At 39.5% G+C, this 26,762-nt stretch overlaps 1 protein-coding gene across 5 annotated transcripts in view; it reads left to right on the top strand.

Moving 5' to 3' along the window:
• The window catches only part of arhgef3 (Rho guanine nucleotide exchange factor (GEF) 3), a 326,424-nt gene that overhangs the window by 295,471 nt on the left and 4,191 nt on the right, over positions 1-26,762 (top strand). For all 5 annotated transcript variants that reach the window (XM_060835599.1, XM_060835598.1, XM_060835603.1 and 2 more), the window contains 8 exons: positions 1,567-1,674; positions 9,235-9,405; positions 12,424-12,486; positions 13,041-13,137; positions 13,291-13,367; positions 23,358-23,615; positions 25,155-25,325; positions 26,558-26,744. In XM_060835599.1, the coding sequence (XP_060691582.1) occupies positions 1,567-1,674; positions 9,235-9,405; positions 12,424-12,486; positions 13,041-13,137; positions 13,291-13,367; positions 23,358-23,615; positions 25,155-25,325; positions 26,558-26,744 (1,132 nt within the window). The remainder of the gene's footprint in view (positions 1-1,566; positions 1,675-9,234; positions 9,406-12,423; positions 12,487-13,040; positions 13,138-13,290; positions 13,368-23,357; positions 23,616-25,154; positions 25,326-26,557; positions 26,745-26,762) is intronic.

Genomic DNA, 26,762 nt, shown 5'->3' with positions numbered 1-26,762 from the left:
TAAGTAGAATGTGTTCTTTGACTTTCTGAGAAACCAGTCTGATCTGTTTGCTTTGATCAGGTTTGACTTTGTTTTGGATCATTGACATGCAAAGATGATTTATAAAAAAATATTAGCAGCATTGGATCCTGGACAAAGAATAACATTATGGGAAATTTAGAAGGCATTGCAGCTAAGTAATCTTTGAAACTGACTGAAATTAACATCAATATAATTTAGTGATGATAACCAAGCCTGTCAGTCTTGAGCATTAAAACTCCTCCATTGCTTATGCACAGAATTCTAAAAGCCCTGACTGTTAGCTGCTGTTCAGTCAGTTAAGAGTGCAGGTTGGTAAGCAAGGTGTTTCTCCATAGGCGGATTATTCAGGGGCTTGAATAGGAGGTTTAATCAGAATATGAATGCAACTGCATTGACGTCAGAAGGCCTCAGAGTGCTGATATCAAGGAGAAGGTAATTGAGGACGAGGCTTTGAGAGATGCTGAAGCAACTGAGAGCTAGTAAACGCTGGTACATTGTGCAAGGTAACTGCTGTGACAAAAGGATATATTGCAAGATTTTCCAGCTCCTTTGTTAAAAACATGTCCATGTTGATGAACGTTTGTTAGTAAGGCTATGGTGCCTTTTTGAAGTTCAAAGATGAAACTTATAATGCTTAAAAATGTAAGCAGCTTTTCACCAATATCTCCACAAAGATGGAAAGAGAAGTGTTTACTGATCCTGCAGACATTATAATACTGATACAGATGGTCCTGAGAGGCATGACAGAAAAGATGCACGTTGTTGGAATTTTATGAAAGCAGTTGCATTCTGCTGTGTTGATCTCTACCTAATTGAGGATGCTACAGCACGCTGACAAATATGGGACTGCAATCAGAGAAAAATTCATCTAGAAGGATTGCTTGCATGCACTGAAACTCCAGAGCATCTGCAGAAATTTGCTTCACGGGTCTGAGGAACAAACAGGAATTTTCTGTGGGATTTGATTCAGATACGGAAATGTTCATTCTGGGGTACTTTATGGAGGTTTTTGCAAGTAATTTCAAGATAATTTGTCGTCTGGACCCGTGTCATCTACAGCTTAGGGAATGGAGATTAAAAAATACAAGGTACATGTCCATTCAATTGTGAGAAATTAACTCCTTGTTTCACATGCAGCTTTCCTTCATTTGCAGCTTGGTGAATTTTTAAATAATGTTTGTTAAATTAGCATATTTATGCATATTTCTGAAAGTATGGCACCTTTGCCCAATTAAAATTCCTAATGCACAGCAGACTTGTTTGTCATCTCGATTGTTAGTTATTGATTAGTGTAAATGTACTTTAGGGACGTGGCACATAATTATGTGAACATGAATTTTCCAATGTAAAATTCATCACAGGCAAGGATAAAAGATGCAGTCTGTGACTAGTCATGTGAAATGATGAATATCGTGTCACTGAGGTCTGTTCAACCTCACCGTCACAGGTAACATTGTGCGTGGTTTAGTGCAACAATTCATAAATTGGATCTATTGCAGATTTCCTTTAGCATATTGTCACCACCTTTTTTTATTTTGATTTTAGGAGCCCAGTAACAAACGGGTAAAACCACTTTCCCGAGTCACATCTTTAGCAAATCTCATTCCACCTGTGAAAGCCACACCTCTGAAACGATTCAGCCAGACATTACAGGTAAGATGCCCTGATCAGATTTTTAATCTATGCAGAGTGATGAGTGAATATTATAAAGCTGCACACAAAGTTCAGTTGTTTTGCACTCCTCACATCTGAATGCACTAATCAAGCAAAGAATGACACTGACTTTCATATGTTTATTTCAAACCAACTGTTATTTGGATCTGATTTAGAATACTTACCCAACCTTTCATTTATCAGTATATATGGGACAGGATTCACATGCATTTGGAAAGACAAGGACTGATTGGGGATAGTCAGCAAGGCTTTGTGCATTGGAAATGGTGTCTCACTAATTTGATTGAGTTTTTTTGAAGAAATGACAAAGAAGATTGTTGAACACAGAGCAGGAAATGTCTGCATAGTCTTCAGCAAAATGCTTGAGAAGATTGTGCATGATGGACTGGTTAGTAAGGTTAGATCACATAGGACCCTGGGGGAATGAGCCCATTGGGTACAAAATTGGCTTGAAGGTAAGAGACGGAGGATTGGCGTAGAGGTTTGCTTTTCAGACTGGAGGCCTATGATCACCAGTGTACCACTAGGATCGGTGCTGGGCCCACTGCTTTTCATCATTTATATCAATGATTTGGAGTGAATAAAGGAGATATGGTTAGTAAGTTTGCAGATGATACCAAAATAGGTGGTGTAATAGACAGTGAAGAAGATTATTTTAGAGTGCATTGGGACTTTGATTAATGAGCCTATGGGCTAAGGAATGGCAGATGGACTTAAATTTAGATAAATGTGAGGTGTTGCATTTTGGTAAGGCAGATCAGGGCAGGACTTATACAATTAATGGTAGGGCCTGGGGAGTGTTGCTGAATGAAGGAGACCTAGGGGCATATAGCTCCTTGAAAGTGGAGTTGCAAGTAGACAGGGTGGTGAAGGTGGTGTTTGGCAAACTTGTCTTTATTGGTCAGTGCATTGAATATAGGAGTTGAGATGTCAATCAGATCATTGGTGAGACTACTTTTGGAATACTGCAAAAAATGTATGTAAAAGGTATTTATTTTGGGTGCTCTCTTCATAAAATCAGTATCTGAAGTTATTTAAGGCAATAAATCAAAAGAACTGCAATGCCGGAATTGAGGTTCTGAAAAACAAAGTGCCAGACCTGCTGATATTTTCCAACAATATCTGTGGAGAGAAATCAGAGTTAATGTTTTACATCCAGTGACCCTTCTTCAGAATTGATGGTAGCTAGAAAAAGGATTTTTTTTTATATAGAAGGTGGAGTGGGGGTGGGGATCCGGGTAAAGTAAAAGATAAGCAGAGATAGAGCCCAAAGAGAGAGAATAACAATAGAACAGACAAAGGAAAGAGCCAAGATGCTCGCTGAGTTTGTGGTACATTGATGAGATCAGTAATCGCTCTGAGGAAGGGGACAAAATGTCCAGGGTTACCTTCAGTGACTCCTGCCCTGCTAAACATACACAAGTCATAGTGTCATAGAAATGTACAGCACGGAAACAGACCCTTCAGTCCAACCCGTCCATGCCGACCAGATATCCCAACCCAATCTAGTTCCACCTGCCAGCACCCGACCCATATCCCTCCAAACACTTCCTATTCATATACCCATCCAGATGCCTTTTAAATGTTGCAATCATACTAGCTTCCACCACTTCCTCTGGCAGCTCATTCCATACACGTACCACCCTCTGCGTCAAAACATTGCCCCTAGGTCTCTTTTATATCTTTTCCCCCTCACTCTAAAACTATGCACTCTAGTTCTGCGCCCCCCCCCCCCCCCCCCCACCTCAGGGAAAAGACTTTGTCTATTTATCCTATCCATGCCCCTCATTATTTTATAAACCTCTACAAGGTCACTCCTCAGCCTGCAACGCTCCAGGGAAAACAGCCCCAGCCTGTTCAACCTCTTCCTATAGCTCAAATCCTCCAACCCTGGCTACAACCTTGTAAATCTTTTCTGAACCCTGTCAAGTTTCACAACATCTTTCCAATAGGAAGGAGACCAGAATTGCACGCCATATTCCAACAGTGCCTAACCAATGTCCTGTACTGCTGCAACATGACCTCTCAACTCCTGACCAATAAAGGAAAGCATACCAAACACCTTCTTCACTATCCTATCTACCTGCGACTTCACTTTCAAGGAGCTATGAACCAGCTTGGACCTGCAGTCCAAGGTCTCTTTGTTCAGCAATGCTCCCAAGGACCTTATCATTAAGTGTATAAGTCCTGCTAAGTATAGCTCCCAAAATGGAGCACCTTGCATTTATCTAAATTAAACTCCATCTGCCACTTCTCAGCCCATTGGCCTATCTGATCTCGATCTCCATTCTGAGGTAATCTTCTTTGCTGTCCACTACACCTCCAATTTTGGTGTCATCTGCAAACTTACTAACTGTACCTCTTATGCTCACATCCAAATTATTTATATAAATGACAAAAAGTAGAGGATCCAGCACCGATTCTTGACACTCTACTGGTCACAGGCCTCCAATCTGAAAAACAACCATCCACCACCACCCCCTGTCTTCTACCTTTGAGCCGGTTCTGTATGCAAAGGGCTAGTTCTCCCTTTATTCCATCAGATCTAACCTTGTTAACCAGTCTCCCATAGGGAACCTTGTGCACGCCTTACTGAGTCCATATAGATAATTTCTATCGCTCTGCTCTCATCAATCCTCTTTGTTCTTTCTTCAAAGAATTCAATCAAGTTTATGAGACATGATTTCCCACACAGAAGGCCATGTTGACTAGCTCTAATCAGTCCTTACCTTTCCAAATACATGTACATTCTGTCCCTCAGGATTCACTCCAAGCTCACTACGAACATCAGGCTCACTGGTCTATTGTTCCCTAGCTTGTCCTTACCACCTTTCTTAAACAGTGGCACCAAGTTAGCCAACCTCCAGTCTTCCGGCACCTCACCTGTGACTGCTGAGATATTTGTATCATCAATAACGGACCCAGTAATCACTTCCCTAGCTTCCCACAGAGGTCTAGGGTATACTTGATTGGTTCCTGAGGACTTGAACTGAGGGAAAAATGAATCTCAGCTGTGAGTCCCTCCCCTACACCTCCATTTATTAGATTACTCATGAACACTGGCTATGTAGACTCTCAGTTTAGTGAGAATTTCAGATTGATGTGGAGTTGCTTGCCAGCATCAGTAACAGGAAGAGAGGGTGGGGTGGGGAGGAAACAGAAACCAATGCTGAGACTTCAATTTATGGAAACGTTGCGCATTGTATTGTAACAAAATGTGGATGTGAAATGTCATCAGCGAATACTGGAAGTTGTCAGCAAATGAAGTACTATCAGCTGAGACAAATTTCAGATCACTGCACTTTGGCAGAGGCATTGTGGTTGTTTGCAGGTTACAGTCGGATCAGATGATCTGTTGTTGCTCAGAAACGGGCATTCTCGTTGCTTATGAGATTTATTTTGCAAGATTTGGCACTTAGGCAGCAACCATGCCTCAATGTTGAGAGTAGACATTTACAAAATGCTGAACTGCATCATACCATTGTTAATTTATGTTTGAATTTTATATGAGATAAAAGGAAAGCCAGTATTTAAAATATCTTTACTTTGTAAATTTAAAGCCAGTCTTCCAATCATTATGTAGTCAGCAAATAAAACTTGCAAATAGAGTCATAGAGATGTACAGCATGGAAACAGAACCTTTGGTCCAACACGTCCATGCCACCCAGATATCACAATCCAATCTAGTCCCACCTGCCAGCACCTAGCCCATATCCCTCCAAACCCTTCCTATTCATATACCCATCCAAATGCCTTTTAAATGTTGCAATTGTACCAGCCTCCACCACATCCTCTGGCAGCTCATTCCATACATGTACCACCCTCTGTGTGAAAACGTTGCCCTTTAGGTCTCTTTTATATCTTTCCCCTCTCACCCTAAGCCTATGCCCTCTAGTTCTGGACTCCCTGATCCCAGGGAAAAGATTTTGTCTATTTATCCTATCCATGCCCCTCATAATTTTGTAAACCTCTATGACATCACCCCTCAGCCTCCGCTCCAGGGAAAACAGCGTCAGCTTGTTCAGCCTCTCCCTGTAGCTCAAATCCTTCAACCCTGGCAACATCCTTGTAAAGCTTTTCTGAACCCTTTCAAGTTTCACAACATCTTTCTGGTAGGAAGGAGACCAGAATTGCATGCAATATTCCAACAGTGGCCTAACCAATGTCCTGTACAGCCGCAACATGACCTCCCAACTCCTGAACTCAATACTCTGACCCAATAAAGGAAAACATTACAAATGCTGCCATCACTATCCTATTTACCTGTGACTCCACTTTCAAGGAGATATGAACCTGCACTCCTAGGTCTCTTTGTTCAGCAACACTCCCTAGGACCTTACCTGCTAAGGCTTGCTTTTCCAAAATGCAGCACCTCGCATTTATCTGAATTAAACTCCATCTGTCACTTCTCAGCCCATTGTCCCATCTGGAATCAACATAAGCTGCATTTCTCATACTCTCTGCAACTTTTTCATGGAGCAGAGGGCCTTTATTCTGATTTGCAGTATCTCAGCTTTCTTTATCAATGGTGCTATGTTGTTCATTTTCTTCAAAGGTCTGTCTTACACTTGGCTATATAGCATAGAAACAGACCCTCTGGTCCAACTTGCCCATACTGACCAGATGTCCTAAATTAGTCTTGTCCCATTTGCCAGTATTTGGCCTATCTCCCTCTAAACCCTTCCTATTCATATACCTATCCAGATACCTTTTAAATGTTGTAACTGTATCAGCCTCCACCACTTCCTCTGGCAGCTCATTCTATGAATGCACCATCCTCTGCTTGAAAACGTTGCCCTTCAGGTCCCTTTTAAATCTTTTTCCTATCACCTTAAATATCTGCCCTCTAGTTTTGGACTCCACTACTCTGGAGAAAAGGCCATGGCTATTCACCCTATCCATGCCTCTCATGGTTTTATAAACTTCTTTAAGGTCACTCCTCAGCCTCTGATGCTTCAGGGGATATAGCCCAGCTTATTCAGTCTCTCCCTATAGCTCAAACCTTCCAATCCCACCAACACCCTTGTAAATCTTTTCTGCATCCTTTCAAGTTTCACAACTTCCTTCTTACAGCAGGGAGGTCAGAATTGAACACAGTGTTCCAACAGTGACCGAACCAATGTCGATGGAAATTTAATTTAAAATACTTTCAAACCGTAGAAATGGAAATTTTCATAGTAAATTATTTGTGAAGGAACCTTATATGATCCAATTAAATGAGATTGTGAGCTGTTAGTGTTAGCTATTGACATTGTGCACCAGACAGCAGGATCACTGACTTCCATGGAATTGTAGCCTAGTTTGAGTCAGCAATTTTAAATGAGGGAGAAAAGATAGTCACAGCACAAAGACTCCTTTAACCCTTGATGGGTTTTATTCCGGGTACAGAAGTGCAGCCAGGAAGTGAAAAAGAATTTGTCCCATTGGTTGGAAGCAGGGTAAGAGTCTGCTGTGTTTCTTTCTCTGCTGTGCTGCACATGTTGTACTAGTAATAGTCTTGCCTAAAGAGGTGGGGGAAGGGAGGTTACTAATTTACTTCAGTCGTTGTTTGATCCAGAAGGTAGGGAAATAGCGTGACTACACTGAGATTCTTGAATTCCCTGGGGGTGATAAATCTCTTCCCAGAATTTATGTGTGAAAAGTTTCTGATGTTTCTGAAAAAGAGCTGCATTAGTTCCAGTGTACTGAGCGTGAAAGCAAATTATGCTTTGGCTAGACTTAAGTTGTGCCTGGCACTCTGTCTACTGCTACAAGTATATTTGTACAGCTGCTGTGAGACTTTATTACTTGCAGCACTTAACCTGCAGGAACTTAAATATAAAGCCTGTTTTCAAATGCAAATATTTCTGATTTCCCTTGGAGAGTCACTCTCAGAAGTAATAGGAATAAACTACACAATTATTCACCAATTTTGTGGAAAAATAAAGCTAAAAGACCATGGCAATTGTAGACTGGCTTTCAATTTCAGATCCTGCTTACTGTAATAAAAAGTGGAAGTGATGGCAGTCACTGAGCCTGTGTTTTCTCTTGTCAATAAAACGGAATAAAATACACCCAGAGAAAATCAGTTGCACTTAGTACGTACTCACACCGAGTTTCTACAATACATACCCTGCAGTTTAGCTTCTGTCTTTAATAGCTTGCATATGACAGGGTAGCAGAAGGCTGACTAATACTAAGAAGTCTTTTCAAGTTTCCACTGATTACAGTTTAACTTCAAGTCTTTACTGTTGATGTCTGGAAAACATAAAACTGCGGCTAACTAAACTTCCTTTTAAATAATCTTGAGGCACTTTAATGGAGATGAAAGTAATTGTCAATCAATGGATTTAAAATGCTGTTCCTCACACAATAGCTATGACACATATTGCGAGTCAGATGCCAGGCACAACCCTAAAATGAGTAAAATTGAGTTCAGTGTTGATAACCCTAAGCTGCTCTTTAGCACCTTCTAGGGGTTGTTCATAAAGGTCAATGAGAGACGTACAGGAATAAAGCTGATTGGTACCTCCATGTTCCACATGGTGTTTTGCAGGGAATGGAATGAGTGGAAAAGATGTTCAGTTAATAAATGTTAACATAAATGGGTTTAAAACTCTGAATGTAATTAAGAACATTATAATAGCAGGTGGAAATACACTTTCTGACCTAGTAATCTAGTAATGGGTGTATAATTTATTTACAAGAAATAATTAGAATTTTTTCTTTGCTCTCAAATACTTAAATTTAATCTCGTTGAAGCACATCGTTGAGTCACTGTTGTTTGACATTGTGAGTTTTATGAAGACTGTTTAAGATGTGCAAAATGTCCTGCTCAGCTTCATGATTTAACATTGTTCATTCAGCACTATTTCTTCACAATCTCCTCACAATCCCTGAGACTGCATTTACTGTACAGCTTCTCACCAATGTTTTGTGTGCAGAGAGGATTCTTGCGCCTTGCTTACCCAAAACGGAATCAGCTTCTAACTCTGAATTTATATTGCCACTTCTTAGAAATAATATGAAAGAAATGTTAAAGTTGAGTTTTAATATAAATGCAACTTGAAGTGTTTGTGGTGTCAAACATACATAGCATGTTACAACAACATGGGTTTAACAATGGCCAAAGGCTTTAGTTTATACATGCAGTCAAGGTGCTACATTACTTGAGTATCAGCATTTATGTTGTATTGTGTTGCAAAGCAATCTTCCCACATTTTTAAATATGAGATGACTAGGGCTGAACAAAACCTGTCTTAACGTTTCTAACTGACTGCAGAATCACCATGTGTCTTGCAGGGCCAGTCATTATTGCAAGACATTGTAAAATAAGTCTGTTTCATGTGCCTGCCCATTTTCTGAGTAAATGTGCATTTTAACTTGAAGGTGTCAAATTGCAAATCCTCTGGAGGGTTGCATTTTGTAAAATGATCTTCCATTACAGTGACATTGCACCAAATCATTTATTGCAATCACTCAGATACCATCCTACTTCAAATATTATTTTTTTTACTGGTACCAGTCTGTAGCCCATTCTTTTCTCCCTCTTTGTTTCAGCGTTCCATTAGCTTTCGAAGTGATAGCCGACCTGAAATTTTCACCCCAAGACCCTCTTCTAGACATGGGCCTACTGCTATTGCAAAGCGTCGAGATAGCAAACTCTGGAGTGAAACATTTGACATTCGTGTCAATCAAATGCTCACAGCTAAGGAAATCAAAAGGCAAGAGGTAAAAGTGCAAACCACCTTTTATTTTATCACCAATTAACTACTGGGCCAATTTTAATCAATAACAGGTTTCGTTTCCAGTTGTGACTAAACCCAGCTTAGAAATGTGGTTTCTGACTCCAACCATTCACAACTTTGTCTTTGTACGTTAAGAATGAGTGTATGCAACTTGGAACATTTTTTGTTGCAGAGATAAACTGAACAGATTGTTCTCCTGATAGTTAAGATGTTTTGCATAACTGCTGAGTTGTCAATGTGATACTTTATTTGGTGATAAAGTTACTGTTTAAAATAATTACAAAGTCTGTTGCAAAATCTGAGGAATGTAATTGGCTTGAAAATTGTAGAGATTCAAGTCTTTTGTTATCATGAGCAGCAACAATTCCCTATTAATAGTTACTGTAATAATCATAATTTAAAATACAACCATCTGATGTATTTTAATAGGAATAATTGGAATATAACTATCTTTATAATAACTTGCTCACCTTTGAGTAAAAGGAACTCTCCAGCTAATAATAATGTTGTCATATTGGCTTGCACATGAGAAACTCAGCATAGGAACAAGAGTAGACTACTCTGTTCTTTTGAGCCTGTTCTGCCATTCAGTAAGATCATGGTTTATCCGAGTATACCCTCAACTCTATATTCCTGCGTACACCTGATAATCTTTCATCCCCTTGGTAATCAAGAATCTGATCTAAGGATCTGCCTTTAAAATATTTAAAGATTCTGAGTCTGTTGCCTTTTGAGGAAGTGAATGCCAAAGACCTCAAACCTCGAGAGGAAAAAAATGTTTCCTCGTCCATATCTTAAATGGGTTATCCCTTATATTGAATTGATGACCCCTCGTTCTAATTTTCTCACATGAGGAAGCATCCTTTTCATATTCATCTGGTCAAGACCCCACAGGATGGTTTATGTTTCAATTATATTACCTCTGACTCTTCTAAACGCCAGAAAATACAGGCCACGTCTGTCTAGCCTTTCCAGTTAAGGCAATCCATTCATTCCAGGTATTAGTGTCAAAAGGTGTGGCACTGAGAAAGTACAGCAGGTCAGGCAGCATCTGAGGAGCAGGAGAGTCAACAGTTTGAGCATCAGTCCTTCATCAGGAATGTAGGGGTTGTGGGGAGAGCAAGGCAGCTGAGAGATAAATGGGAGGGAGGGTGAGGCTGGGGGGAAAGTAGCTAGATATTCAATAGGTAGGTTGGAGTGGAGGATGGAGCACATCGGTGGGAAGGAAGATGAGAGGATGGAGTGGATAGGTGGGCAACAAGATAGACAAGTAGGACAGTTCAAGAGGACGGTGCCGAGTTGGAGGGTTGGATCTTGGAGAAAGTGGTGGGGGCAGAGAGATGAGGAAACTGGTGCAATCGACATTAAAGCTCCCCGTTCCGCTCTGCCAAAGGCATGCAAGTCCTGGGCCGCCTCTACTGTCAAATCCTAGCCACCCGACGACTGGAGGAAGAACACTTCATCTTCCGCGTTGGGACCTCGAACTACACCGAATCAATTTCGATTTCACCAGTTTCCACATCTCCCCTCCCCCCACCTTGTTGCAGATCCATCCCTCCAACTTGGCACCACTCTCTTACACCTGTCCTACCTGTCCATCTTGTTTCTCACCTATCCACTCCACTCCGACCTATCATCATCACCCTCTATCTTCATCTACCTATCATCTTCCAAACTACCTCCCCCTCCAGCTTCACCTCACCTCACCTCAACCCACCACTCCCTTTCCCCATTTATCTTTCAGCCCCCTTGGAAACCCCACATTCCTGATGAAGAGCTTATGCTCGAAACATCGAATCTCCTGCCCTTCAGATGCTGCCTGTCCTGCTGTGCTTTTCCAGTGCCACACTTTTTTTGACTCTGATCTCCAGCATTTGCAATCCTCACTTTCTCCCATTCCATGTATTAGTCTAGTAAACTTTCTCTGAGCTGCTTCCAATCCATTAACATCCTTCCACATGTAGGCTAACCATTTCTGTATATATTCCTCCAGATACAGTCCTTTCAGTGCCCTGTCTAATTGAAGCATAACCTCATTACTGTTGCATTGAATTCTCTTTACAAAAATATGACATTCTATTAGTTTTCCTGATTACTTGCCAAGCATGCATACTGATCTTCTGCAGTTCACACTATGACACCTAAATCTCTGCATCTCAGAGCTCTACAACCTCTCAGCATTTAGATAATATACTTTTTTAACCTTGCTGCCATAATGCACAATTTCACACTTACCCACTTACCCACATTTTCAAGGTCTATGCCCACTTATCCATATTCCTTTGTGGCTCTTATGTCTTCTTCACTACTCACTTTACTAACTTTATCTCATCAGCTACCATGCCTTCAGTCCCTTCATCCAAGTCATTGATCTAAACAGTAAAGAGTTTAGTCCCCAGCACTGACCCCCTTTGACATTGTGGCAGCCTGAAAAAGACCCATTTATTCCTACTTTCTGTTTTGTATTAGCTAGTCAATCTTTTATCCATGCCCTACATTACAACATGGTATTTATTTTTCGCACCTTTTTAAATGCCTTCTGGAAATCTCAGTCCAATATGTCCACTCTTTCCCTTTTATCCAGAACATGCATTACTTCTTCAAAGAACTCCACCAAGTTTGTCAAAGGGAAATCACATTTAACTTTGTCAAATATTCTGTATCATGTAATACTTTGTTCCCTACATGATACCATTTAATCCATCCTCTTTCTCGATGTTTGTTCCTGTAATAATATCACTAGATGTACAAAGGCAAGGAATAACACCAAAGTAATTGATAGTTCTTGACCTTCGTGTAACTATTAGCAAGTGATTGCGATAATAGAAAAGGAAACTAAACAGACATTGTGACAAACCATTTTACCTTCTTACAGATTGGATTGATAGCTTGGAATTGGCTCAACCAATGTCACCATAATTGCGTTACATATGTCACAAACGTAATTTCAACCAACTCTTATTCAAACAAATAATTCAGTGAATAAATTCTCATTTTGCAGACAATATTTGAACTTTCCCAGGGAGAACAGCTTTTAATTGAAGACTTGAAACTGGCAAAAAAGGTAATGTGAGATTTTATCTCAGTTGTCAAACAGTCCTTTCCACATGTTTTATCCTGAAATAACAATAATCATATTTCAAACATTATTGGTTTTAGATGTGCCTTTCATTGGTGTTTTAATTTGTCTTTTAATTAGTTATCTACCACATGTTCATATTTCTATTTCAGATTGTATTCAAGCTTATTAGTCAAATAGAATAACCCAACCCATCTTATCTTGAAAAATGTGAGTTTGTTTTTGCAGAGTAAGCGTTCTGCTGTAATAGTGCTGTGGGAATACTGGCCTCAGGTGCAAGCAGTTCTTGAATTAATTGTGGGATTTTTGAATTCATTTTTGTTTTAAGTGGTTTTACCATTAAAATAAATCCCATTGTTAAATTTATCTGATGAATACTGCTTACAAAATTGCAACTGACAAAAAGATGTTAGATCACAAGTGTCAGTCAGACCCATTGCAATACAGGAATACGTTGGTTATATGTTGTAACATGCTGTCTGCAAAATACATTTTGATATTCACATAATGAAACATACAATGCTGGTTTCTCTCCATAGGCTTATCATGATCCGATGCTCAAACTCTCGATTATGACTGAGCAGGAACTGAATCAGATATTTGGAACCCTGGATTCCCTTATTCCTTTGCATGAAGGTATCCTTTCCTTTTAGATTCAACAGTCACAAATGTAATAAGAGCTTAGTGGTTCATGTGGAGCAATGTCATGTTTCTTTAGTATTTAATTTCTTCTTTTTGAAGAAAGCATCTTTGCTATGACTTTGACATTTTCTTTTTATTTTTGGTCAGATCTTCTGAGTCGGCTCCGTGAAGCCAGGAAACCAGATGGGACAACAGAGCATGTTGGCCACATCCTTGTAGGCTGGGTAAGGAAGTGGTTCAGTCTTTTATTTTTATTTGCTTTTATATTTCACTCATGGCTATGTTTGTGCCATCAGTTGCCAACATATGCATATGACAGGTTTGGTAAGTGCAGATGCTGTTTTATTAAAAGAAAGGGTCTTCCCAACTACTCTCAGTAACCAATCCTGCTGCTTTGAATTTGACTGTGTCAACTGAGCTTGATTCCAACTTCAAACAACACAACCATCCCACCGGCATCGAACTAAAAGAGTTAATGTAAATATACCCCGTTTAAATATGCATGAAGTGGATTTAATTGACACTTTGGTGTTAATATTTTATCGCTTTGCCCTGAATTTGACCCAGAATGATTCAGGTAGCCACTACTATATATCTGTTAGTGCTCAACTACTGCATTTTACATAAAATTTACTTCATCAAGCTTCTCTTTATGGATTTCAGTTTCTCTGGTCATAGGACACTATTTGAATTGCTTTATGGTAGAGAACTTAAACATGGTTGAAAGATACAAGATGATAAGGTAAAAAAGAATGACCAGGAATATGCCATTCAGCCCCTCTATAAGATTGTGCAGATTTGTCCCAGGCTTTTTCATGCCAGCTCAGCACTGCTGTCAACCCCTCAATATTTCAAACAATGTATCTAACACGTTGTGGTAGAGAATCCCAGACATTCACTACCTCTGAGAGAAGATGTTCCTCTGCATTTTAGTTTAAAGGAGCATCCCCTTATTCTGTAACTGTCTCAAAGCTTTTCCTCTTGCATTCATCAGGTCGAGAACATAAGAATCAGACTTGAAAAATGGGGGATCGACTTAGCACATGAAGGAGGTGATTGATTGATTGAGCCATCATCAATACAGAAATGCAACAAGAACAGTTAACTGTCACTCTTTGTTCTCAAACTAGGCAGATAGATTCTGGTCAGGGTGTTTTCATGGGAATGCAGCAGAGATTGGCAATCCCCAGTATCCCTTTTTGTTTCAGTGAGGCGGCATACTTACCATAGGGTCCTATATTTTAATATATACGGATTCTAAAATATGCAAATGCATCATACTGCAAACAACGATCTTAAATTGGTTTTCCTTAAAATCGTTAGCGCAGTCAGAATTATTTATTAAATGGTGTCTATTAACACACTAATATGTAATGATAGACATACTGATCTGAAGCTTGCAGGCACAAGCTCTCTGCTGCAAGTGGTCAATAGGACACATAGTCTGATACTGGAAGAAAGTGAGGACTGTAGATCAGAGTCGAGAGTATGGTGCTGGAAAAGCACAGCCGGTCAAGCAGCATCTGAAGAGCAGGAGAATCGATGTTTCGAGCATTAGCTCTTCATCAGGAATGAGGCTTGTAGGCCAAGGGGGCTGTGAGATAAGTGGGAGTTGGGTTAGGCTGGGGGGGGGAAAGTAGCTGAGAATGTGATAGGTAGATAAAGGTGGGGGTGAAGATAATAGGTTGGAGAGGAGGGTGGAACAGATAGGTGGGAAGGAAGGTGGGGAAGTAGGACAGGTGAAGAGGGCGGTGCAGAGTTGGAAGTTTGAATCTGAGATAAGGTGGGGGTAAGGGAAATGAGGGAACTGGTGAAATCCTGTCTGACACTGTCCACCAGTCCATCGGGCATTTGATTTACATATCTGACATCACTTGCCACTGAATTGCACATCTCATTATTCATCTATGTGGAAGGAGAAATTGTGGGTTTGTTGGCAGCATCCTGATAGTGGAGATAATAACTGTAGGTTTAGTGGAAAATAGCAATTTTAGGACTGCTAGTTCTATCTGTTGTTCTTTTTTTTGAGACACATTCCCCTTCCAGGGTGATTGATAATACAGATGGGTGCTGCTCAGTGCGAAAAGAGGTAGATATAGGCCCATTCATGATTTGTATAATATAGCTAGTGATGATTTGGTCAAGGGAGATATTATCATGCAGGATAGTTTAAAAATATTCTAACTCAATATCAATCTTGCACAGTGAGCACATGATAAGATTAGATTCCCTACAGTGTGGAAACAGGCCCTTTGGCCCTACAAGTTCAAACTGACCCTCCAAAGAGTAACTCACCCAGATCCATTTCCCTCTGACTAATGCACTTAACACCATGGGCAATTTAGCATGGCCAACTCACCTGACCTGCACATCTTTGGGAGGAAACCAGAGCACCCAGAGCAAACCCACGCAGAATGTTCAAACTCCACACAGACAGTTGCCCAAGGCTGGAATCAAACCTGGGACCCTGGTGCTGTGAGGCAGCATTGCTAACCACTGAGCCACCGTCCCAAAATATAAAATGAACCAGTGAATGTAGGCTTTCAGTAGATTATAGTAGAGAAATTTCTCAACAAAAAAAACAATGAAAGGGAGTTCATTTAATGGTAAATCTAAGCACTAGATAGCATTGAAGTTGTGTAAAGAAATACTATTGATGCAGCTGCAGATTCAAATATCACAAACATATCATCTATAAATCAGAGCTTTTGCAAGGGATAGGAGGTTCCTAGTTCTTTCAACAAAGGTGAGATTCTCATGGTAACCAATCAAGATGTTAGCAAGAGGATTCACATCGGTTTCTTGCATTATAGCATTGATGAATGCAAGATGGAAAGATTAGCACAATTTAAATAAATCCGATTTAAAATTATAACTGTTGAAAAATTATATACGTGGATAAAATTAAACATCTTAGTTATGCATAGCAATGCTGATGAGTCGTTACAAATATGGGAACGGGGGGGGGGGATGCTATTTAGTCTCTTGAGTCTATTCTGCCATTCATTAAGATCCCGGCTGATCTGTGATATAACTCCATATCACACGCCTTTAAGACCATCGCATGTGAGAGTAGAAGTAAGCCATTAAACCCACTGAATCTGTTCTACCAATCAATGACATCATGGCTGATATGATATCCCTCCACTCTACTTTCCTGCCTTTTTCCTCAAACCCTTGATTCCCATAATGATCAAAAATCTACCTCGGCCTTGAACCTACTGAACAACCCAAAACTGACAGCTCTCTGCAGTAAAGAATTCCACAGATTCACTATCCAATGAGAGAAGAAATTTCTCCTCATCTCTGTCTTATTCGGCCACCTCTTATTCTGAGATGACGCCCTCTGGCCTTTGACCTTTCCATTCTTGTAAAGTCCTCCTTGTAAACCCTAATGAGAACCCAACTCACTTGAGGGCTTCTCACAATTCCATACCCGGAATCATCTGAGTGAATCTTCTCTGGACTCCCTCCGATAGTAGTAGTTCTTTCCTTAGGTAAGTGAACTAACACTTCCACAGTTTTAACAAAACCCTCCTATTTTTATATTCCATTTCCTTTGAAATAAAGGCTAAATTTCATTGTCTTCCCTGTTATCATTTAACCTGTCTATATCCCACTGCAGTCATTGTCATCCTTTGCACTTGCGTTCCTGCTTATTTTTGTGGTTATCCACAGTTATGGATCTATTACATTCATTTCCTCATCCATGTTATAAATATTACTAAATTTATAATTGTGACCCCATCAGTGTCCCTGGGGCACTCCACCAGGGTTACAGGTTTTCATCCTGAAAATGACCCCCTTTTCCTATCTCTCTCTCTATCCTCTCTTTGTTAACCAATCCCCTCTCCAGCTAATACACATTTTTTTTAATCAACATGTTCAGACAAGTTATAATATGCCTCTGGAGTAAAATGGATTTCAATTTGAGCCCCCTGGCCTAGAGGCAAGGACACCACCAGTGCCCCACAAGAGACATGGATCACTGTTATCTTATTAAATAGCTTTTCATATTTGTCACATATCCCTTAATTTCTTTTGACTAATGGGCATCTATCAATCTCAGTTTTAAAATGATCATTAACCACAATTAGCAACAATGCATACATCTACAAAATGTGCTACAACTCATGAAGGGTCCTGAGACACAATACCTTCCAAATCCCATGGCTTCTATCACCTAGATGGACAAGGGAAGCAGATGCATGAGAACAACACCCCTACATACCACGTGCCATCCTGAGTAGCCATATCCTCATTGTTACTGGGTTATTCCCTCCCTAACAACTGTGGGTGTATCTACACACACCTCTTCCAACAGTTGAAGAAGTCAGCTCACCACCACCTTCTCAAGAGTAATTAGGGATGAACAATAAATGCTAGCCAGCGATGTCCACATCCAGTGAACAAATAAAATAAAATTGCAGCTCAGAGAAGAGAGTTCCAAGTTTCACGTGTTTTTGTGTGTAAAAGTGTTTCCTGGTTTAACTTCAGAGAGATTTGGCTCTAAATGTTGGACTTTGCCATTCGCCTACACTGCCCAACAAGCAGCAATAGTTTATTTGTATTTCCCTTTGTTCTGCTGCATGTTAGAGATGTTGCCATTAAATAAAACCACCTTAGAGCTGTAAGATTGATCACCCTATTTCTAATGACATGTTAAAGTACTGAGAAATAGGCATAGAAGTTAGAGGTGTTCCCTGTTACTAGTAGATGTCTAACCCATGTACAGCAGTCATTAATAAACCCAGTTGAAAATGGATCTATACAGTCAAAATAGTAGAATGATGGTGAGAAATGGTTCTGATCAAATTATGTAGTTTTATTCGCCAAGAAACAGTGGATACAATAGCTGGAAGTTACTAGAAGGAACTAAAAGGATGAAGATTGTGAGAATTATTTGATGACTAACAAAGCAAAACACTTGGATGGGCATAGCTTCAAGCAACTTAACACCATTCAGGACAAAGCAGCTTACTTGATTGACACAGCATCCAAGGGAATGCAGCAGCGTTTGGCTGTACACATTCCTTTTGTACACCTTTTTGGACAAAATGAGTCATGTAGACAGCCAATATCCTGCTCAATCAGACTTTTCCTGCCTGGTCTGAGAACTAAGATTGACAATTAACTGTCCTTGCTGTATCACTGTGCCAGTTATGGCCCAAGCAGTCAGCACCCTCTTATTCTGTATAGAATTGAGTCTGTTTCTTGCACCCTACTTATTTTGAGTGCAAGACGAAAAGCTTTGACTTCCAGTTACCTTCTGTCAATAACTAAGAACTTTTTTTTTAAAAATCAAGATTAATGTAAATTTAAGCTGTGATGATTGAACCGACCAGAATAGGGTAAATTCAGAAAATGCTTTTCAATGCTTTGAAATAGCATACTATTTCGCAACAGATAAATAGGATTTTTTTTTAATATTATATGTTTTAGGATGATAGAATCATGATCCAACCAACAATAAATATACATTGGTATATAAATGAGTTTAAAAAGTCCTTCAAATGCTACTAATGATTTCACTTTTCATAAATGTTTAAAACTGAGGTTGGAGATGCAATAAAATGGGGTTGTTCTTGCTAGTTACTGAGAATCTGTGGCACACCAATACAGTAAAAAAGCAGAGGCAGTTCTTGGTACAATCTAATCTTCTGTGGTGTCTAAGAAACTTGAATGAACTTCAAGATTACAGTGCCATGGAGAAACTGATACTATTTCCCACGTCTGTGAATTCAGATGTTTTACCATTTAAGGGAATATAGCACTTCTGTTTGTAAGTTTACAATGGTCAGTGATCACTTGTTGCTGAAGATCTGTAAAATAAACAGCACTTTGATTCACGCATATGTACCATACAGCACAATTAAACTAAAATATGGAAGAGCAGAGGGCTTGGAGGTTATAAATTCCTTTTATGATGACTTACTTATTTTAAAGGGGCCTGTTGTTTTGGTTGATTTTAATGTGAATGAATTCACTTAAAATGGTGGATCTGTTTGGCTGATCATTTAAACAGGTCACTGTCTCTGACAAACCATGGTGATGGGTCATTACGAATGTGGAAACCATGCTAGCAATTAACACTGGTTTTATAAAAAAACAAATATGAGACCTAAATCTTAAAATTCACAGGAAACTAAATAGACTAAACAAAACTATTCAACATTGAGTGAAAACAAGCTTGAGGATGCAGTTCAAGAGCAAAGTACTCGAGATGCTAGAAATCTAAGATAAGCTTAGAAAATGCTGAACTAATCAACAAATCTGGTTGTATTTTTAAAGAAAGTACCAGGGTCAATGCTAGGTTTGCCAACTGTCCAGAACTGGTCTGGAGTCTCTCGGAATTGAAGATTAATTTCCAGACCACTTCTGTGTGCAACTATGGTGAAAGAAAATTATAAGAACATAAGGCTACCATGGTGGTTCAATAGTTAGCACTGCTGCCTCACAGCACAAAGGAAGCGGGTTCAAATCCACCCTTGGGTGATTGTCTGTGAAGTCTGCATGTTCTCCCTGAGTCTGCGATGGTTTTCTCTGGGTGTTCCAGTTTCCCCTCTCAGTTCAAAGGTGTTTAGATTAGGCCGATTGCCTATAGTGTTCAGAAATGTGTATGCTAGCTTGATTAGCCGATGTAAACATGAGCTTTTGGGGACTGGGTATGGTTGAGTCTGAGTGGGATGCTCTTTGGAGGGTCAGGTTAGACTTGATGGGCCAAATGGTCTCTTCATGCATTGTGTGGATTCTATGATTTTACATGAAATAGATATTAAAAAATTGAAATGGGGAATCGTGCTGTTTGGCTGGTAGTGAAGTGTCTTCTATTGGATAATGAACCTTTTTGATTTCCATTTGGATAAGGAACGCAGTGTGACACACTGCTCAATGTGTAGCTGACTAATGGCTGGAGCATGGGGATATGGTGAAATGTCCATGAACAAATTAAAGCAAGTTGGTAACCCTAGTCAGTTGGCTTAATTCTCCTTCGTCTTAAGAATCAAACTGGGGGATCCCAAGCCCACGCTTAGGCTCGTTTAGAGAACAGGTGACTCTCTATTCTCAGCTGTGCCACTGAGAAATATGGTCATTGTAAATGCAGGCAAGAGAAGCAAGCATGCACCTCCAAAATAGATGTCCCCTTGGATTGGTAATTACACAAAGCATTTCAGGTAATCAAAGATATAGGCTCTGCTGATGTCAGAGGAAAGGTCTCAGTTTGGACCGTTCAGTCAGAGGCAACTCCACCATTAGCAATGAGTTGGCAGACTGACTGTTTTAATAGGGGCTTAAATGTTTCTATTTTCTGCTTGCATCTATGGGCTAGGCAGCCAATCTAGCCTGCCAGCCCACTGTCAGGAAGTTGTCCCAAGAGAGGCATTGTGCCCAGGAGCTATCCTGAAACAGCATCCTCATATTTTACTGGCCTAATGCCCCTCTGAGTGCAACTAGGGAACCAGTAAAATCTTACCTAATGTTTCTAGTATGTTAGGGTGATTGATCGGAGGCATGAGCTATGTTTTCACTCTGCACAGCTGCAGCTCGACATGCTGAATATTTCTAGCATTTTCTCTTCTTGTTATGATTGTAGTTTATTGTCCATCTATTTAGCAAATGGGTATCGTTAGGATTTTCTCTTTCACTGAATTTACTTATCTATGAATTTACATTTACATTACAACAGAATTCTTGCATTCTTTGACTAAAGCATGGAGAAAATAAATCCTTAGGAACTTAGCAAGGACTGAACCTCGATCCCCATTTCTGCTGCAGGTCCACAAATTCTGTTTGTTACCATGACTTAAAACAATCTTGATATCCAATACAAAATACAAAATGACGTGGTGAAAACTGTCTCATTTACATTGCAGAATATGTTCCACTGTTATAATAGTTTATTTTTATTCATGCACTGGATGTGGGTGTCACTAACTGGACCAGCATTTATTGTCCCTTCCTAGTTGCCCTCAAGAAGGTGGTGGTGAGCTGCCACCTTGAACTGCTACACTTGTTGTAGTAAACCCACAATGCTATTAGGTAGGGAATTTCCAGGATTTTGATCCAGCAACACTGAAGGAATGGCAATGTAGTTCCAAGTCAGGATGGTGAGTGGCTGGGAAGGGAGTATTGCAGGTGGTGGTGTTTTAATGTAATGTTTGCTTTTGCCCTTCTAGCTGGCAGAGGTTGTATAAAGTAATTCCAGCTTTGTTGATTTTGCTTTGTAGTCAGGAGTAGTTCATTAATACTGCAGTGTAGCATTCTTGTAGAAGCTGTGTGCAGTGTAGTTTTGTATCTATTAATAGTTTTATACTGCTGAATGCATTGCTTTTACATAATTACATAATCTGTTTAATCTTCTTAAAATTGAATGGAAGGATACTTTTTAAATGTGTGTGGACCCTAGTAGAACCAATTAGAATACAGACTCGTGTCTAAAGGCCTCAGATATAAATAAAGATATAATTGTGTAGAATTAAGTTTTTGCCAACTTGCAATCTCTGAAACACAATTACAGACTTCTTGGACACATGGTTAAATCACAGGAGTGGCAGAATACTCTGTGGTGACCAAAATGAGCTGAAATACGCCTCTAAACTTTTAATACTGAATTAATAATTTGCAGATCAATAATGGGAGTGAGTCTGATGTTGTTGAAATGATGAAATGATTGTGGTAGCTTTTTGAACAGTTCAGCCTGACCTGCCTCTAATTTCACCCTGTGTCAGCCATTACTTGATTGTTTATTTAGTTTTCTCTGAATCGGGAGATCCCACTCTGGGACTTGAATACAAAGATCAAAGCTAACACTCCAATGTAGTACTGAGGGAGTTCTGCATTGTCAGAGCTGTCATGTTTTTGCATGACATGCTAAAACAAGGTGCCATCCGTTGCTTTAGTGAATGTAAAGGATTTCATGGTACTATGCTGATGCCACCCTCTAGTGTCCTGGCCCATGTTTACCAATCAATCATCTCCACCCAAAAAAAATCATCTGTTAACTATCGAATTGCTGTTTGTGGAGTCTTTCTGAGTGCAAATTAGCTGTCAATTTTCTCCCATTACATCTCTAAGCAAATGGGTGTATATTACAGTCGAGAGTGTGGTGCTGGAAAAGCACAGCAGGTCAGGCATCATCCGAGGAGCAGGAGAACAGCATGTTAATTCAAATGCTGATTCAATAGAGTTCTCACTCTAGTCCCTCAACAAGATCGCACGGGCTTTTTGGTGAGCATTGAACTAGGCAGTCATTGGAACTGCGCACACAAGCACGTTCAGATGTGATTAAAATAGACTTTTGTCAACAGAAAATAATGAATAAATTTTGTGCAACTTTGCACACTTATGGAATCATCTCAAATTATTACAGTGGCTGCACTTCAAAGGTGCTTTGGGATGTCACCGAAGGAATCGAGGGTTATAGGAAAAAGGCAAGAAAGTGGAGTTGAGAATGATCAAATCAGCCACAGTCTCATTAAATGGTAGAGTAGACTCGATGGGCTGAATAGTTCCTATGTAATGGTCTTTATGGCTTGGTGTTGTGAAAAGCAAGTCTTTTTCAATTGTTTTGCTGATTCAAACTTAGGATAGATTAGATTAGACTAGATTAGACTTACAGTATGGAAACAGGCACTTCAGCCCAACAAGTCCACACCGACCCGCCGAAGCGCAACCTACCAATACCCCTACATTTACCCCTACCTAACACTATGGGCAATTTAGCATGGCCCATTCACCTGACCCGCACATCTTTGGACTGTGGGAGGAAACTGGAGCACCCCGAGGAAACCCACGCAGACACGGGGAGAATGTGCAAACTCCACACAGTCAGTCGCCTGAGTTGGGAATTGAACCCGGGTCTCAGGCGCTGAGGCAGCAGTGCTAACCACCGTGCCACCGTGCCGCCCGAATCTGCAAATTAAGTGATTAAAATGAGAAAATTATGAAAATCCACCACAGGTCAGTTAGCCTGTTAAAGACATAACTGACAGAGGGTGGTCACAAGAATTGTTCGAATCTACCTCTTCTTTTTATAATTCTGAACAAGCGTGTATTTTGAACATTTGTTGTTTGTTTTTACTTAGAGCTCCAGTATTTGTAGTTTTTCTAATGTTAGCAAATCAGTGAAACTGCAGTGTGGTCTAGCAGTGATTCTGAAGCACACTTATCTGTCTTGTGTGTTTTAAATATGACTCTTTTTTTTCTCTCCTTAGCTCCCTTGCTTAAACTCATATGATAGTTACTGCAGCAACCAGGTGGCAGCCAAGGCCCTCCTTGATCACAAGAAACAAGATCATCGAGTCCATGACTTTCTACAGCGCTGTTTAGAATCACCTTTTAGTCGCAAGCTGGATCTCTGGAATTTTCTGGATATTCCACGTAGTCGACTGGTGAAGTACCCCCTACTCTTAAAAGAAATTCTCAGGCATACTCCAAATGACCACCCAGATAAGCAGCACTTGGAAGAAGCAGTAAGTAACAAAGATAATTAATATTGACATAGTGCCCTCCTTAATGGTTCAGCTGTAGAATGAAAGCTTTGATCTACAATGTTTCTTGCAGCTGAATTTGTTACACTCTGGTTTAACCATAATGAGCACAAACTTTAATCTCACTTGTACACCCTTATCAGGTTTTCAGTGGGATTCTGTGCAGAACACAAAACCTAATGGAGAATGGTGTCTCCAGATCTCATGTTCTAATAATTATCATGGAAATAGCAAACGTAATCTTGCTGTAGGCAGATATTCCCGTTTGCAAACAGGTCTTTTGGATCATTAACAATGGTAGGGATGTTGAATCGAAGTTATCGAATAGAAAGTTTTGCAGACCCCAGCAGTAGACCCTGTAGGTTTTGCATTTGACATGGCCTGGAATTCCTTTGCTGCATCCTGGATTAGATACGTCCATCTCCTCTGCTAACTTGATTCTTCCTTGTGGTGGAGAACTGGCTGATAAACACACATATAAAAATAAATAAATGAAATGTCTTTGTTTCCTAATGTAGATATTACGTGAAAATGGCGTATAAATAGCGATTTATCCCCTTACTTCTCTCCCTTTCCATTCCTATGTGATTAACCTGTGGTGTTACTACCTAGTAACATCCATTGTGACATGATTAGTGTTCATTCATGCCGAAGTTATGCTTTAGTTTTCAAGTTTTGCAAGTAGTTTTAATGTTTTCTTCAATCTTTGAAAGAAATATTATTTCCAATAGCTTTACCTACTGGTGTTTTTCAGCATGTCTGTGATTCAAACATTGTATATACCAAACTACATTTACCCTCAAATTTGAATAGTAATGCCCCTCTTAGTATAAGTCTAAGGATACTAATACCTGATTCAAGGAGGAAATGTGGAGTAGCAGAAATGCATAGCAAGGCTTTAGGCATTTATTTCATTAAGCTGCTGGTTGAAGAAGTGCAGTGATTGGTCTATTGCAGCTGTTGTCTCTAGTAACTTGACCTTCAGGAAAATCAAATTACAATGTTAAGACTTAGACACATGGTGACACATGCAACCATTCCCATAATACAGAACGCTTAAAATAGTTGTCTTTATTGTTTGCATATCCACTCAATGTACTTGCATTCATTTAAACTTTTTGTATGCAGTTTTTCTATTTTATATATGGGAGAAAAATTGCAGCTGAATGTTGGGGAGGTGGAAGGAAAAATGTAGAGTTTTTGGTAGTTTTTAACTTTACCATCACACAAGAAGTTAAGACCAGATAAATATAGAAATTCATGCAACATTTTTAAGGAAAGGACAGCAATATCAAGGTGATGTGATTACTGGAATTCCCAGTTCATAACATGTCAATGTTCAGATTTGAACTTCAGCTGTCATTACATTTATTCATCAGCTCTTCGACTTACTAGAACTTTCCCTTGCGCTGTAGCGGAATGTCACTGCTTTATTAATTTCTTAGTTGATTTTGTGATGGAATCTGTGGATATGAGTTTGAGAGAGCCATTTACCAATTTTGCTTTTCATGCGAACTCCAGATTAACATCGTTCAAGGGATTGTAGCTGAAATCAACAAGAAGACTGGGGAGTCAGAATGTCAGTATTATAAGGAAAGGCTAGTCTTTCTTGACGAGAGTCAAAAGGACCCTCTGATTGAAAATTCTAAAGTGCTCTGCTGTCATGGAGACTTGAAGAACAACAGAGGAGCAGTAAGTGATCTATGATTTCTTATTACAATCATTCCTATTCTGTGCTCTCCTTGGAATAATTCTCTGAATTATTGTTAGTTAACTTAAAATCTTATTCATAAGTGATCTTAAACACTGACCAAAACTGGCTTGCTAAAATGTTGCATCAAGAGAACTTATTGTTGATAGAGAGTAAAATTAAAGGGAAGCAAACAGTTTCACTAATTTAGGCAACATTTGTTAGGAATGCCTAATCATTGCTTAGCAATTCACTATCAATGTAGAACTAGATTAAATATGTTGTATAAAATTTTACCTTCATTTCTTTCACTTGTGTTTTCAATAAAGTATACAATAATGCAAAAATAAAACCTGAAAAATATGTAAGAAACTTTAGTTCCGGAGCAGACATAGTTAATGCTTTGAAGGTAATGTTGTATTGGGAAGGTGGTTTCAGTGGCATAGATTGATGATCCAATCTGTCGTGTAAGTTAAGTAAGAGATGAAAGGTTCAGAATCCGTCTGCTCTTTCAAGCTGTCTCCCTTTAATGTTCCAGCTTTAGACCAGGCCACACTGTTTGATTCTTCTTCCTCCCTCATATCACACAAATCAGTCATCTCCAGTCTGACATTTAGGGGATTGAGGTTAATGTGAAATTTAACAGGATGATTGGTCTTTGAATGCTATTTTTTCCAGAGATTATCAAAACTCTGTCTTTTGATGAAGTATCAATAAAGTATTGATATTTTGTAGAGCAAAATTTGTATCTCGTATTAATGTAAATAAGAATTTAGTATTGGACTGTTTTCTGTTGCACAAATTGTAGAGCACGATTTCCATTCATCAATACATCCCAAAGAGAGGACTTGTAAAGATTTCAAAAAGGTCTTTTTTCCTGTTGGAAAAATTAATTTCATTTGAAGAATGGACAGTTTATTATCCATTTACAAAATTATGATTTATTAAATGTGTCTATTTAGGTTTGTGCAGCATATATAAATGGGCTATTCATAGCAGATCAATAATATTGCGGAAGATAATAATGGCTTGTGTTATCAGAATCTTGAAACAGGGAACTAGTTAAGACGATGACAAAATCATATTTCATGTAATTGTAAATGATTCTTGATCACTTTTAATTTGTTTATTCCTAAATATTTGAACACTATTATATTTTAGCATCTGGTTTTGAGATAAATACCAAATGGAACTTTAAAAGCAGATTCAGGATGGATTTTCCTTAATTTTACAGAAACTCCATGTTTTCCTGTTTCAAGAGGTGCTTGTAATTACCAGAGTGGTGACATGCAGTGAGCAGCTGTGCTACCAGCTGTATAGGCAGCCCATCCCTGTCGGGGATCTGGTGTTGGATGACCTGCAAGATGGGGAGGTCCGGTTAGGGGGATCTATTAGAGGCGCCTTCAGCAATAATGAGAGAAGTAAGTACAAAGCTGTAG

Source organism: Hemiscyllium ocellatum, chromosome 14 (genome assembly GCF_020745735.1).
Source record: "Hemiscyllium ocellatum isolate sHemOce1 chromosome 14, sHemOce1.pat.X.cur, whole genome shotgun sequence".
NCBI classification, from domain to species: domain Eukaryota; kingdom Metazoa; phylum Chordata; class Chondrichthyes; order Orectolobiformes; family Hemiscylliidae; genus Hemiscyllium; species Hemiscyllium ocellatum.
Note: the sequence above shows the minus strand (reverse complement) of the source record. Positions and strands in the feature narration are given on the sequence as shown.